The 12,238-nt window shown below is 38.7% G+C and overlaps 1 protein-coding gene across 9 annotated transcripts in view; it reads right to left on the bottom strand.

Annotated features, from left to right (window-relative positions):
* VAV3 (vav guanine nucleotide exchange factor 3) overlaps positions 1-12,238 on the bottom strand; it is a 170,834-nt gene that overhangs the window by 47,071 nt on the left and 111,525 nt on the right. For all 9 annotated transcript variants that reach the window (XM_069022536.1, XM_069022537.1, XM_069022538.1 and 6 more), the window contains 2 exons: positions 6,518-6,540; positions 3,519-3,564 (listed from right to left, as the gene is read on the bottom strand). In XM_069022536.1, coding sequence (XP_068878637.1) covers positions 3,519-3,564; positions 6,518-6,540 — 69 coding nt within the window. The remainder of the gene's footprint in view (positions 1-3,518; positions 3,565-6,517; positions 6,541-12,238) is intronic.

Below are 12,238 nucleotides of genomic sequence, written 5' to 3'. Positions count from 1 at the left end.
TCTAGAGATTAAAATTCTGATGTTTATATTAGCAGAAGTGTTTAGGGTAAAACCAGTTTCAAAAACACTAAGCTGTGAATCTATCACATTTAGACTCTTTATACTGTAAAAAAAAGACAGCAAATATACACTGTACTATTTCAATAGCTGAGAAAGACAGTAATTTTTACTCATATTAAAATACAAAATTATTTCCATTAAAAACATTGGTCAGTCTACATCATCCTTTTCAGGATTCACACAATAAGAATTTGTATTTATGAATACACATAATTTGTCATTTAGGCCAACTGTGTAAATCGCATGCTTAAACATATTCCCTACACAAGAATAAAACTTCATATAATTATCACTTCACATGCCCATTCTATGCAAAAACTGACACCAGTCTTATCAGTTCTTAAATGTATTTAAACAGAATCATGTTGTTCTACAGTCACATGCAAGCTGTAGACCAAATTTTCCCTGGATTTATCGCTGCAGGTGTATTCACCGGTTCATTCTGCCAGTGGCTTTTATTATCTCCTGCTTAATCCAAAGAAAGGTTATTTAAAACCCGTCCCACTAAAACTCAGTAGATGAAGCAATTCAGAAGGCTCGCTGCAAATGGACTGCAGGCTGAAGGCCTAGTGCACAGCATAAAGACAAAGCCATATTTTTTATGATTTCCAGTTCTTTCTTCATTTGTACAGTTTCTGCACACATTTCTTTTTGTAAACGTTTTTCTCATGACTGCTTTCATTTCATGGGGATTTTGCTGCTTCATTATCCATTAATCATTTTTCTTTCTACCCTTCTTTCTTATTCAAAACAAAGCAAATCTCGAGGAGAAAACTGTCACTGTCAAAACTTTTAACCCAACTTCAAAGAAAAACAAAAGAAAAAGCCATAAACCAACTTATTCCTTTTAGGGTACTTCGGCTAGATAAGGTCCTTCATCAATGAGCTTTACCAGCAGAAGACAAGATATTTTAATCCAGTATCCTTCCACTGTTTTGTTTAGACCATCCTTCACTTGCACTACTTCTCATCAAATTTAAATGATTTTTCATTCTGGGCTAAGTTGTGTCAGCAAAAGTTAAATTTGACTCTAAGCATAAAAAGAGAAGCACAGTGCATTAACTTGACCATGCTATTCATTATTCTTTATTAAAATAGCCAAAGACAGACATAACAGAACAATTTTGACAAGTTGCAACCCAAAATATTTGTTTTTACTGGTGATAGCAAACTCCATCAATATTTAGTCAGTGCAGGTGCTGGTTATGGATTCACAGCAAATGTCTGCTTCCTAACCTAGCATCCATGCTTCAGCACCATCGCATGCATCACTGGCAGCAGCAACAGACCAAACTTTCTAAAGACAAAGCAGTCTGGGCAGTCAATCTTTTGGCTACCTCTCTCAGCAAAAAGAGCATCCTGGTGCTCAGACTCTTCAGAACTTTCCATGCCAGTGCTCTTGAAAAGCTCTGAGGATCAATGCAGTAAATGTATGCCTGACATAACGGATCTCTCACAAGTGCTGCCCTCTGGATAGCATCTGTCTCTCAAGGCAATGTGCAGTGTGATGAACACTAATACTTAAATTATGCAAAACAGATGCCAAGAGTTTACCAAAGACATTCATGTCTTTAAAAGTTATACCCACCAAGTTACAGGAGGACACAGAATGCCTATCCTGACAAAATGCAAAACAAGAAGCTCATTTCCCTTGAAAACTGACAGCATACGTAGAGAGTGCATTAGTATGCAATATATTTCTCATTATTATTTATTTAAAACCTTTAAAATGTCAGAAGCAATTCTGTACAAAGTCTTCTGCAGCAATGTCTCTAATAAAGGGACCTAAAAGTTTATGCAGACATTCTGCATTTCTATTGGCTTTCAAAAATGAGGAGGAAGAACTTCACTCTGTAACAAGAGATTATCCCACCAACTCAAAGAACTCTTCTGTGTCAGTAAACGGACATGGTGGGGGCGTGAGCAGAACTGTATTTTAGGCATTGGCTACACACAGGTTTTAAACACCTACTTATTCAACTACTTTTGATGATTTCAATGGTACTTAGTCTTCAATAAAAACTACTTTTAAAGTATCCTTGCATAAAAAGATCCTGCAAATACTTCTGTCAGACTTCAACAGCAAGTAAAATCACCAGTATACTCAAAAGGTTCTCGAAGCTAAATTACTTGACCTTCTATGACTCTATATGAGACAGCTGTGTTTAAAGGTACTGAACCTACAAGGACTATTCTGCAAGCACACAATTACTCTTCACTGCAACATGTACCAATGAATGGGAAGAACTCAGTCTTGTTAGCAAACACTTGGAAGAAATCATCCTCTTCTGCATTATTTAATTCCTACCCTTGATGTTTTCCCCTCTGAATGTATTCATTTTCAGAGTTACAGGGTGCTTATTTTTTTCTTTTATGACTGCAGTCGTCACGACACACTGAACACTTTCTGGAATCATGAAGCAGGTTTATTTTGCTAGAGGGAACAAAGTGACGATACGTGTTCCAAAACATGTCAAAGGTACGTGAGTAAGAAAGGTGTGGTCTGCTCCAGCCAGTTACAACATTTAGACTTTCCAAGCCAAGGCAGCTGCAATGCTACTGGCACAACCAGCATTCCTACTTTTTGAAAAGTGCTTAGCTCTGCCAGGCTGTAATGTGGTGTACAGAATTGCCATCCTGTTTAATGTTTAACTCCAACTATTCTCAGATGTCCACATCTAGAAATATTTAATAATCCACAGCTTACTTGTATTCCAAATAATATCTGCATAACAAATCTCCTGTAATTAAACTATACAAGAAACATAAAGGACAAAAATGTAATTACTGTAAAAAATGACACTAAAAATATCACAGTTACACTGAAAAACATTGAATATTTTATTCAGACACATAATGGGTCTCCAGAGGAAATATTCACCCACTTGAGTACACAACACAACTAAGCATTTAATTTTCTTAAGGGCTGCTGCTGCCATGATTCCACAAAAGTATGTACTATAAACTAACAGGAAAAATAAAATCACTTTGAAATTCAATATAAAACTGCAATTGGTTTATGCCTTTCAGAAAAGCAATTCATACAGTTAAGCACTGAGCACCACTACAGTTAAGAGCTGAGAATACCCACAACTTGAAGAATTAGAACCCGAGCTTTGTAAGCAACTGTCTGCTTATCCCTTAGTTCTTTCTTTTAAAACTACAGAGTACAGTGGGGTGGGTGATATTAAGTGAAAGCCCAGAGGCATTTTGTTGTTCAAACAGAACCCGAGCCCTGCTTAAAGAAAAAACAAGGGAAAAAAAATTAGGAGTTCAACCAGCTGACCTTATCTTTGAAATCACAGAGCAATCACTTAAGTCCTTCAATGACTTCAGCAATCAAGTTCTCAGCATTGTGTGTATGACAATGCCATCCACAGTGCAACTTAACAAAGCAAGTTACAGCTTTATCACTCTTTTTATTTAATGTTTAAGTATTAAAAAGCCATGACACAAACCTGGGTCCACATGTCTAGAGCTTCTTCTAATTCCATTTGTTCGCTTCTGCAGAGCAAAAATGAGAATGAGAGATATGAATAAACATGTTTTCATGGAGGCACATTGCAGTCCTTTCATTCCCACAATCTACTAGGCAAAGCTGGTTTTCTTAAATTATTTCCCCCAACCACCAACACAATTATCTTTATCTTGTAGAAAGATCACACTTTGAAAAATATTCTTAGTAATGTTGACTTTTTTTCATATATCCCATTTTTTCTGAGACTGGGCTGAAAGAGTCTCAGTCCATAGAAGGTTTTTTCATACATCAACATTCTTTGATACTAAGTACAAATGTATTTTTTAATCATTTATGGATAGGATACAGGAAAAACATGCAGTCTGGCATTATCTGCCCCAGATAACATCCACCAACACAAAAGTAAAAGCCACTTGCATTGCTTTGATAAGGTAGAAACTTTCACTACTTCTACTTTATACTGAAGCTAGCTACAATTCCTATGGAATGCTTAATTTTCTTATTTTCTGGGCAAGTACTTAAATATATTTAGTAACTTGTCTATCTCTCTAAAATTGGAGGAACCAGAGTTGAGTGGAATCAGAAACTCTCTGACAAGACTCAGACTATTTCAATTTCTTTTCTATATTTTATACACTAAGACACTTACTATGGATCCCTGGAAATTTCAATGTGAAATAATGCATATCTGTGAACTACTCATCTGCTTTTGCAAACTTGTTTTATCTGGTAACTTGCATGACACTTCATGCAGTTATTTATTTTTTAATCAAAGCAAGCAGAGAAAAGCATGTTGCATAACAAAGGGAACAATTAGGTTGCCCTGATTTACTCGCCGTTGATATAAGGTGATGCAGGACACACACCAAGTCAAGCCAGAAAGCAGTACCCTGAGGCATAACCAAATTACCAAGCCCTGTAGCAAGCAAGCAAAATGAAAAGCTTGGTTTGAAAACAGCTTTCAAACTCTTGAGTCCTTGGACATATTCTCTCTGTACCCCACAAGTCTAATTAAAGAAAGGATACAAGTTTTGCCTTATCTGTAGTAGACAGAATAAAAATGTAAAGCTGCTGCCGCAAGGAAGATAATAGTACTGGATAAAAGCAAAATGCTCAATTAGATCCTATATTGTTTTTTATAGATGGAAGCCATGTCGCTAATATGGATTGATGCAGACTGGTGAGCAACCACAGATTTGCACAAGAGAGGGAAAGGGGCAGGACTCAGAAAAGTACAAAGGGAGACAGAGAAATGCTTAATTAAAATAAAAACAACAGAGGTTGTGACAACTCAGTCATATACACCAAAGGATTGGCTGGAAAACGGGTTTAAAGAAACAGTTTTTGAGCTATATGAAAACATGCTCAATATCCTTTAACATATTGCATTACCAGTAGATTCTTTACTTTACTGGTATGAAACCTAAATCCATGTTTTCCAAAATGACAGCTCCTCATCCGTGCTCAAGTTTTCTCTGCACAGAGAGAATTAAAGTAGGCACTTAAACAGGAGTCTTGGTAAAAATGAATGTAAGCCTGATGTTTTGGATCAACTCAACAGGCAATAGCAAATCAATAGCTCCAGAAAGGAGACCCTTATTTTCCTAACAAAGAAAAACAGTATACCTATTTTTTCATCCAGACATAGTACGTTCACCACAGTTAGCTTTAGGAAGCCTGGCACTCTTGTCCACCAAGCCCAGGGGACAATCTATTCACAGCTCTCCAGCCATGCCTGCCAGCTGCAGGACTGGAAAGGCATCAGGCAAATGGACCATGCTGTGATTCCCACAGTTTAGAGTGCCCTTACTTAGTGCATCTGTCAAGGCAGAGACACAAAGGGCTGGGCAGCACCTGGCCAGAGGCACGGCTGAGGATGCAGCGAGGAGAGCAGGCAGGGTCTGGGCACAGGCAGCACACCCCTCTCCTCTGCCAGAGCTCCCCCATCACCACACAATTCCCCTGCAGGTCCCCATGAGCTGGAGCCCACCTGGGGCCCACATCCCAGGAGCTCACCAGAGGGTGCAGGGCTGCCCTCATCCAGTCCCACTGCCCTCTGGGCTTACAGTGACACCCAAACAGCTCAAACATCAGAGAGCACAGATGTGGTCAGCCCTGCACACAACTACCCCTGCACCAGCCCTGTCAGCAATAACACTCTCCCATTACCCATATTAGCAACAAGGTCTAACACAGCCATGCTTATGGAGAGCAGCAACATGTGCTGTTTATAACTGACATCATTTAAGCAATTACCATAAACTTCTGATCTAAAATAGGTGCCAGAAACTATTATGCTCTAGGTCTGAAGTGCTGCCTCTCTTTTGTCAGAAGGAGCCGACAAAACCCATCTGCCATGCCCTCCTGTACAACAGTGGAGAGGCCCCAGGAGCTGGCTGGAAAATAACCCAGGGTTGCTCGCAGCCTTCTTGGGCTCACAGAAAGTTACACTATGTGCATCACAGCAGGTCCTCTGTTCAGGTCTCACTCTAACATTGTCTCCAGATTACACAAACTCCATACCACAGGACACCTTTGCAACCATTGCTTTTCACATGAAGAGGCAAACACTTCCCTGCCAATCCTTCATCACCCCACAGTTCTCTGGCATGACAGAGGAAAAAAAAAAGTACTTTTAACTCTACAGCCAGATTTTGTTTAGGAACAGTAAGGATCTAACCATCAGCAGTGAAGCAATGTATGTTTTCTTACCTGTGGCTTAAAAAAAACATCTCCACCTCTTCCAGTGCTCTGAGTACTGTCATATTGCAGCAAGTTTAACTCGCATTTTGAGCAGAAGACATTCATATTTAATCACGAATACCTGGTTGCTTAGATAACTTCTACAGCACTCTAAATAAATGTTTGCAAACCCAGAAGAAAAACATACCTTCTCCATCAGCATGTGCACAAAGCAATAAGGAGCTCTTATGTCACCAACAAAACAAACATCACATGCAAAAGAAAACGAATCCTTACCTCATGTTTCACGTTTCCATGTTCTGAAACATAAGTAAAAATTGGCATTATTGTTGACTGCAAATTGTACACTTTTTGTAGAGCAATCTCAGCCTGTGCTGAGTGGCGTTACAGAAAACCTTGCTGCCTCCTTTAGCCACCTGATCCGTGCAGCCGCCCCAGAGCCCGGGGTGTGCCGGGTGCTGTTGTGCAAACCCCGCCGCACTCCCGGCGCTCATTGGCCCCGCCGGGCTGCGCCCATGGCTGGGGCTGGCTGCAGCTGCAGGGCACCTGCACGCACCAGCAGCGGCACGGCAGGCTGGGACACCGCACCTGACAAACCCTGAGAACATTGCAAAAATGTTTGATAAATACTAGCTCGTTTGGAACTCAAAGCTACAGTTCCTTGCAAGTTGAGGTCACACCTTTTCTTGTCTGTGTCTTTTCACAGTGTGACAGTCTATCAAGATAAAATGTATAGCTAAAGTGTTCTGTATTTCATGTTCAATTCAGCATTGCATTAGTACACTAGAGACTGAAGCCACTGCTGGTTTATTTACCTTTACTATGAATTTTATGGTACTACTTAAAAATTAGGAAAAAAATTCCTCTGAGAGACCAGAAAGACTGCAGAAAGCCAGTAACACTTCACCACACACACACCACCACACATCACAAAAGGCACAAAAGAAGATATCTGTTTCACATGTCCTTTGAAATATTTAATCTAATAGGTGTTTGGGTGCACTCTAGATCCTGGGTCAGTGTCTTGTCAAAGCACACAGAGCTGTATTTGCCTTTGTGTGCTCTCTTGCACTAGACCTGCTGCTGAGGCACAGCACAAGCTGCACATGGCCTGGTCTCTGTGTACTTCAGGACATTTGAAAATTTTTACTGCAATATCTTCTAAACAGGAAGGCATATCCACGGTTAAACAAATAATAAACTTTAACTGCAAGACCCTTTTGTTCCACTACGAAAGGTTCCATGAATCAGTGGAGTGTGGGAAAACAAAATCCCTGGCTCCGCGGCGCTTTCTGCAAAGCCGCTAAGGCGTGCCGAGGCCGGGCCCGCAGCTGCGCGCCGGGCCGGGCGGGCCCAGCCCCTGCAGCGCTGGCACAGCTCCGCTCACGTAGGCCCTCAGTGCCCGCGCCGGCACCGCGCACCTCGCCAGCCACGGAAGCGCTTCTGTGACTATAACCTTTCCAGAAGGATTAGTTTGCATTTGTGCAGTGAGCAAAGAGAAGAAAAATAAGCTCATCCAAAGGAAGAGGTGCAGGTAGTCTGTTGAGGTTTTCTAAGCAGCCTGAGGGAATTAGTTGCCGAAGTGCTGCTGAAAATCAGTATAATTTTGGTATTTCACAATTTGATATGCCTTTCAGAATTTTTGCCAAAATCTGAATGAAATCTCCTTTTTTGAATGTTTGATCTCAGCATTATGAATTACTTCAAATGAAGGGAAATCATACAGGTTGCAAAGGAGGCCAACACGTATCCAGACATATATATCCAGACTCTGTAGTCTAAAGACTTATATTTATTTCAGCAGATCATTTATTGAAAAGTTGAAATGGAAATGTTGTCCTATCCTCCAATGGAAATTAATGAATCTTGATTTTTGAACGTTGTTGCTGAATATTATTTTTACCTCTAAAAAATATCCCAAATCCAACTAGATGAATGAGTTCCATCTAGTGATCAGAGCATCCCAAAGCTTTTTATAATAATTAGGAAGTTTAGTGATTAATTTTCAATAACTGAATAACTGGAATCAAGAAATCACTACAAAGGAAGATAATTAATATTCCTGATACTCATGTAAAACAGATTTTATTAAAAGGGAGGCTAGGGATCAAACAGAAAACCAACACTGATGAACCACGATGCCATTTGTGGCTTCACTATTAACACTTTGGGAACAGAAAAAAATAGCCAGTATCTGTATTTCCACATAAGAGCCTATTCAAAAAATAAGACTTGTCTTATTTAAACTGTTATTTCGTTACAGTTTAAATATTCTGTATTTCAGAACATTCTGTATTGAAATATTTGTATCATTTCCTCATGAAAGACCTGTTTTCCAAACACTACACAAGACCAAGAAAACACTCATTTCTATTTTTAGGGGAAAAAAAAAAAGTAATGTCTGAGGATATCCACCAGTAGATATTTTACACATGACAACTTTAATTCAAGGTCCTGCTCATCACCCGTGTGCCACTGCAATCATCAAGTGAGTCCTCAGTTCTGACAGCCACTTAATTAATGCCATAGTTCAGCACAGTTTTGGGGGGTTTTTTGTTCATTCGCTGAGGCCACATTACCATTGGGTCACATTATGATAATTATATTTTACTACAGATGCAAAGTAGCAGCAGCTGGCCTCAGTAAGTGAGGGAATACAGCTCAGAAAATGGGAATAAGCTGCTCTTCAGGGATGCAACAGAGCAGCTGGATTTACATGCTAAGTAAATGGAGAGTAAATAAAAAGTATATGTAATAAGCTACTCACCTTTCTATTTTAAAACAAAACCGAAAATATTTAAAATGCAGGAACTATAAACTAAGTCCCTTGAAAGGACCTGTGGGACTACATGCTCCTTTCCCATCATTTAGCCAGTCACTGCTCAATCAGAACAAAATTAGAAATGCAACCCAGATGTACCACAACGCAGGACCCTAAAAAACACCAAGCGCCGTAAATGGCTTTTGTTCAGGTTGAGCAAGAATCATTAGTTAAACAATATAACTCAACCTCTGTTACAGTTTCTTAAAAAGAGGTATAACTCCAATGAACTTTGCAGGCTTTGAGCATTTACTTGTCAATTCAGTTGACACGAGAGGTTTGGAGGAGAGCCAGCAACTTTGCAACTATTGATTAAGTCAGCAAAAACGTAAATAGTGAAAGCTGCTGGTTTCTTTTTAGATGTCAAGACCACAGGCTTTTCATGAATAATCTCTAATGTGCTGTAGCAAGCAATTAGGACATGAACAGCATGAACTGTATTATTGGGCATGCACATTACTGTATGAAAGCAATTCTAAACTTAACCCATTCATATGGCAACGTTTTCTTTTAAGTTCATCTTACAGCTGAAGAAACTTCTTTTCCATCTAAAGAAATATAGTATCTTTTCAAATGGAATTATCCAAATGAGAAAGAAATCATGCATAAATTAACTAAGATTTACTATAAAAATGACCAGCTAATGTTTTTCTAATCTATTAATGATCTGATGAGACACGCCTTTAATATTCCTTGGGAAAAGCAATATAAAGAAGAAAATTCTGTGGGTTTGGCAGTATACTTAAAATATTCAAAACACTTTCAGATTCTAGAATCATTATTGGAGGTTTCTCTAATTGAAATACTCAACAGTCAGTAGAACAAGCAAGCATTTGCCTGAGAATACTTAATTCAACATAATTTGATGGACTTGGAAAAATTCCAGTCTGGAAATAAAAGTGAATTGTTAATTCTACGAAACAGACTGGGAGTTCTTCAGTATGTTCTGGGCAGAGTGATACTGTTTCATCAATCCTATGAGGCCTCTGAAGAAATTGCAAAGGACACAGAGCAGTCTGTACAATAAAAGTAGGAACAATAAGGGATGCAGCTTCTCCCTTTGGCTGCTAAAGGTGTGTCTTACCCATGCTTGCTTACCCAAGGCCCCACTCTAAGGCACTCCCAGACACAAACACTTCCAGCTAGTGGGAGAGCATCACCAGATGAGTGAAATTGCTCTGTGCCAAGAAGTAAGACATAGGAATGCAGTTGAGAAGCCAGAAGATGTAATAAGGGAGAGGAGATGCCCTCTTAGCCGCCAGAGGAAAGAACACCACATATATCCTTATAAATGGCCTGTCACAGAAATAAGTGCATCTATTTTCTAATACTTGTGTTTAGGATTTCATAGTCTCGTGTTTAAGACTGTGCAATCAGACTCAAAGGAGTTAATCAAAACATTAGCAAGGATTCCAAATCACAGAAAGATTAAGTGATAGGGCAGAGAAGTAAAATATATGAAAATGTAGAGAACTACTTGGGGATGTATAGACCAGCATTTAAGGGGGAAAAAAACCTGTTAAATCAATAATGACAGACACTAGCACAGAAGACTTCAACCAGCACTGCTGATTTACAGCAGCAAGGGCAGGAACAGCAACCAAGAAAACCCAAGGGCTAAATGCAGACATTTTGTTCTGTTTATTAATTCAACTGATTAACTCTGCATCTTTTATCACTAAAATTTCTACAATCTGCTGAACTGGCCTTCTTTGAAGCAAAACATCTGAGGAACTGGCATATGTTTGTGTATAAGGCATATAAATTTATCTTCAGATTTTGTCAATGTTTCTCTCATAAGTGTATCATCTAAATCTGACACTTAATAATTTTGTCATTCAAAAGGTTTCGTCTGTCTTTGGATGTCTGTCTTTTGAATTTTCACAAAGTGCGACTTGGAATGAAATTTAAAAAGATTTAATCCACTCAGGAAAGTTCTAAGCATCATTTCAGAAAGGCTAGCAAAAACATCTGCTCACAATCTATAAAAAAACCAGAATCTTAAACTTTACAAAACCAGAAAATGCTGAGGAAAATTCAAATGCCTTTGAGAAACCTAATGGCATATTCCCACTGCAGTACTTTGAACTCTGATCACCTTTTTTTCAAATAGGCCTCTAAAAGTAGAAGAGGTCTACAGAATAGGAAATGAAAATTATTTGAAACATAGAAAAATTACATTTATAAAAAGATAATAAGAAACATTGAAACTATTCTGTTTAGAGAATATACCATTAAGAGGTCAAAATAATTTATCATAGAGAAGCAGTCAGTCAAGACTTCCCACAAAAGCTCGAAGTCACATGTTCACAGAGCACTCACTGTTCTAACACTCTGAAATGCAGTTAGAGATTTCAAAATAGGGAAGCCATGCAAAAGCATAAACAAGATGTAAAAACTCTTAAAACATCAAAAAAGATAAAAAGAAAATTTAACAGGATGAAGCAAAGAGCATAATTCCTGGACATTGTCTACCACATAGAGGATTTGCACTTTGCTGTGAAGCATCTGGAATGGCACTGGCAGAATGACAGATTAAACAGAAAACACATTTATCTACACATATATAGACAGATATTCCATGTCTGTGGCCATAACTAATACCACATGACTGGGGAATAATAATGTCCAGTTTCCCAAAAGGATGGTTCAGTTTCATATACATTATACCCTGTGAACAAGGCTGTAATACTCCCCTAGAAAAAACATGGCAAGAAAAAAAACCAAACCAACAAAACAACACCCACCAAGCATAGCAATACAATTAAGTGTTCCAGGCATTTTGCTGCCACACAAGCCTTTGCTCATTTCCCACAGGAGCAGCAGATGACACTGCTAAAAAATATTACAATTATCATAAATTAATTTCTCTCAATATTTCAAAAGAAAAATATTCAAAATTTAAACCATGTTAGAATTCTGTGCATATAGAGTGTACTTCTTACACCAAGTGCAGTGAAATGTTGAATTTTACATTATATCTTTATGTCTGCATGCCTTTAATAACATTTCATAGCTTAGCAGGCATGGCAGATAACTTATGGGAGACCTCATTTCTCAACATAGCTCTGGAATATTTAAAGGACAGCTCCAGAAAATAATTCATACTCAGGTTGCACTAACAAATATTTCAGAGAGTCTGAGTTGTCTCATCCCTTTCTGGCCCACATAGGGAA

The sequence above is a fragment of the Aphelocoma coerulescens genome, chromosome 8 (assembly GCF_041296385.1).
Source record: "Aphelocoma coerulescens isolate FSJ_1873_10779 chromosome 8, UR_Acoe_1.0, whole genome shotgun sequence".
NCBI classification, from domain to species: Eukaryota; Metazoa; Chordata; class Aves; order Passeriformes; family Corvidae; genus Aphelocoma; species Aphelocoma coerulescens.
The sequence above is the reverse complement of the archived record's forward strand: the minus strand, read 5'-3'. Positions and strand labels throughout refer to the sequence as shown.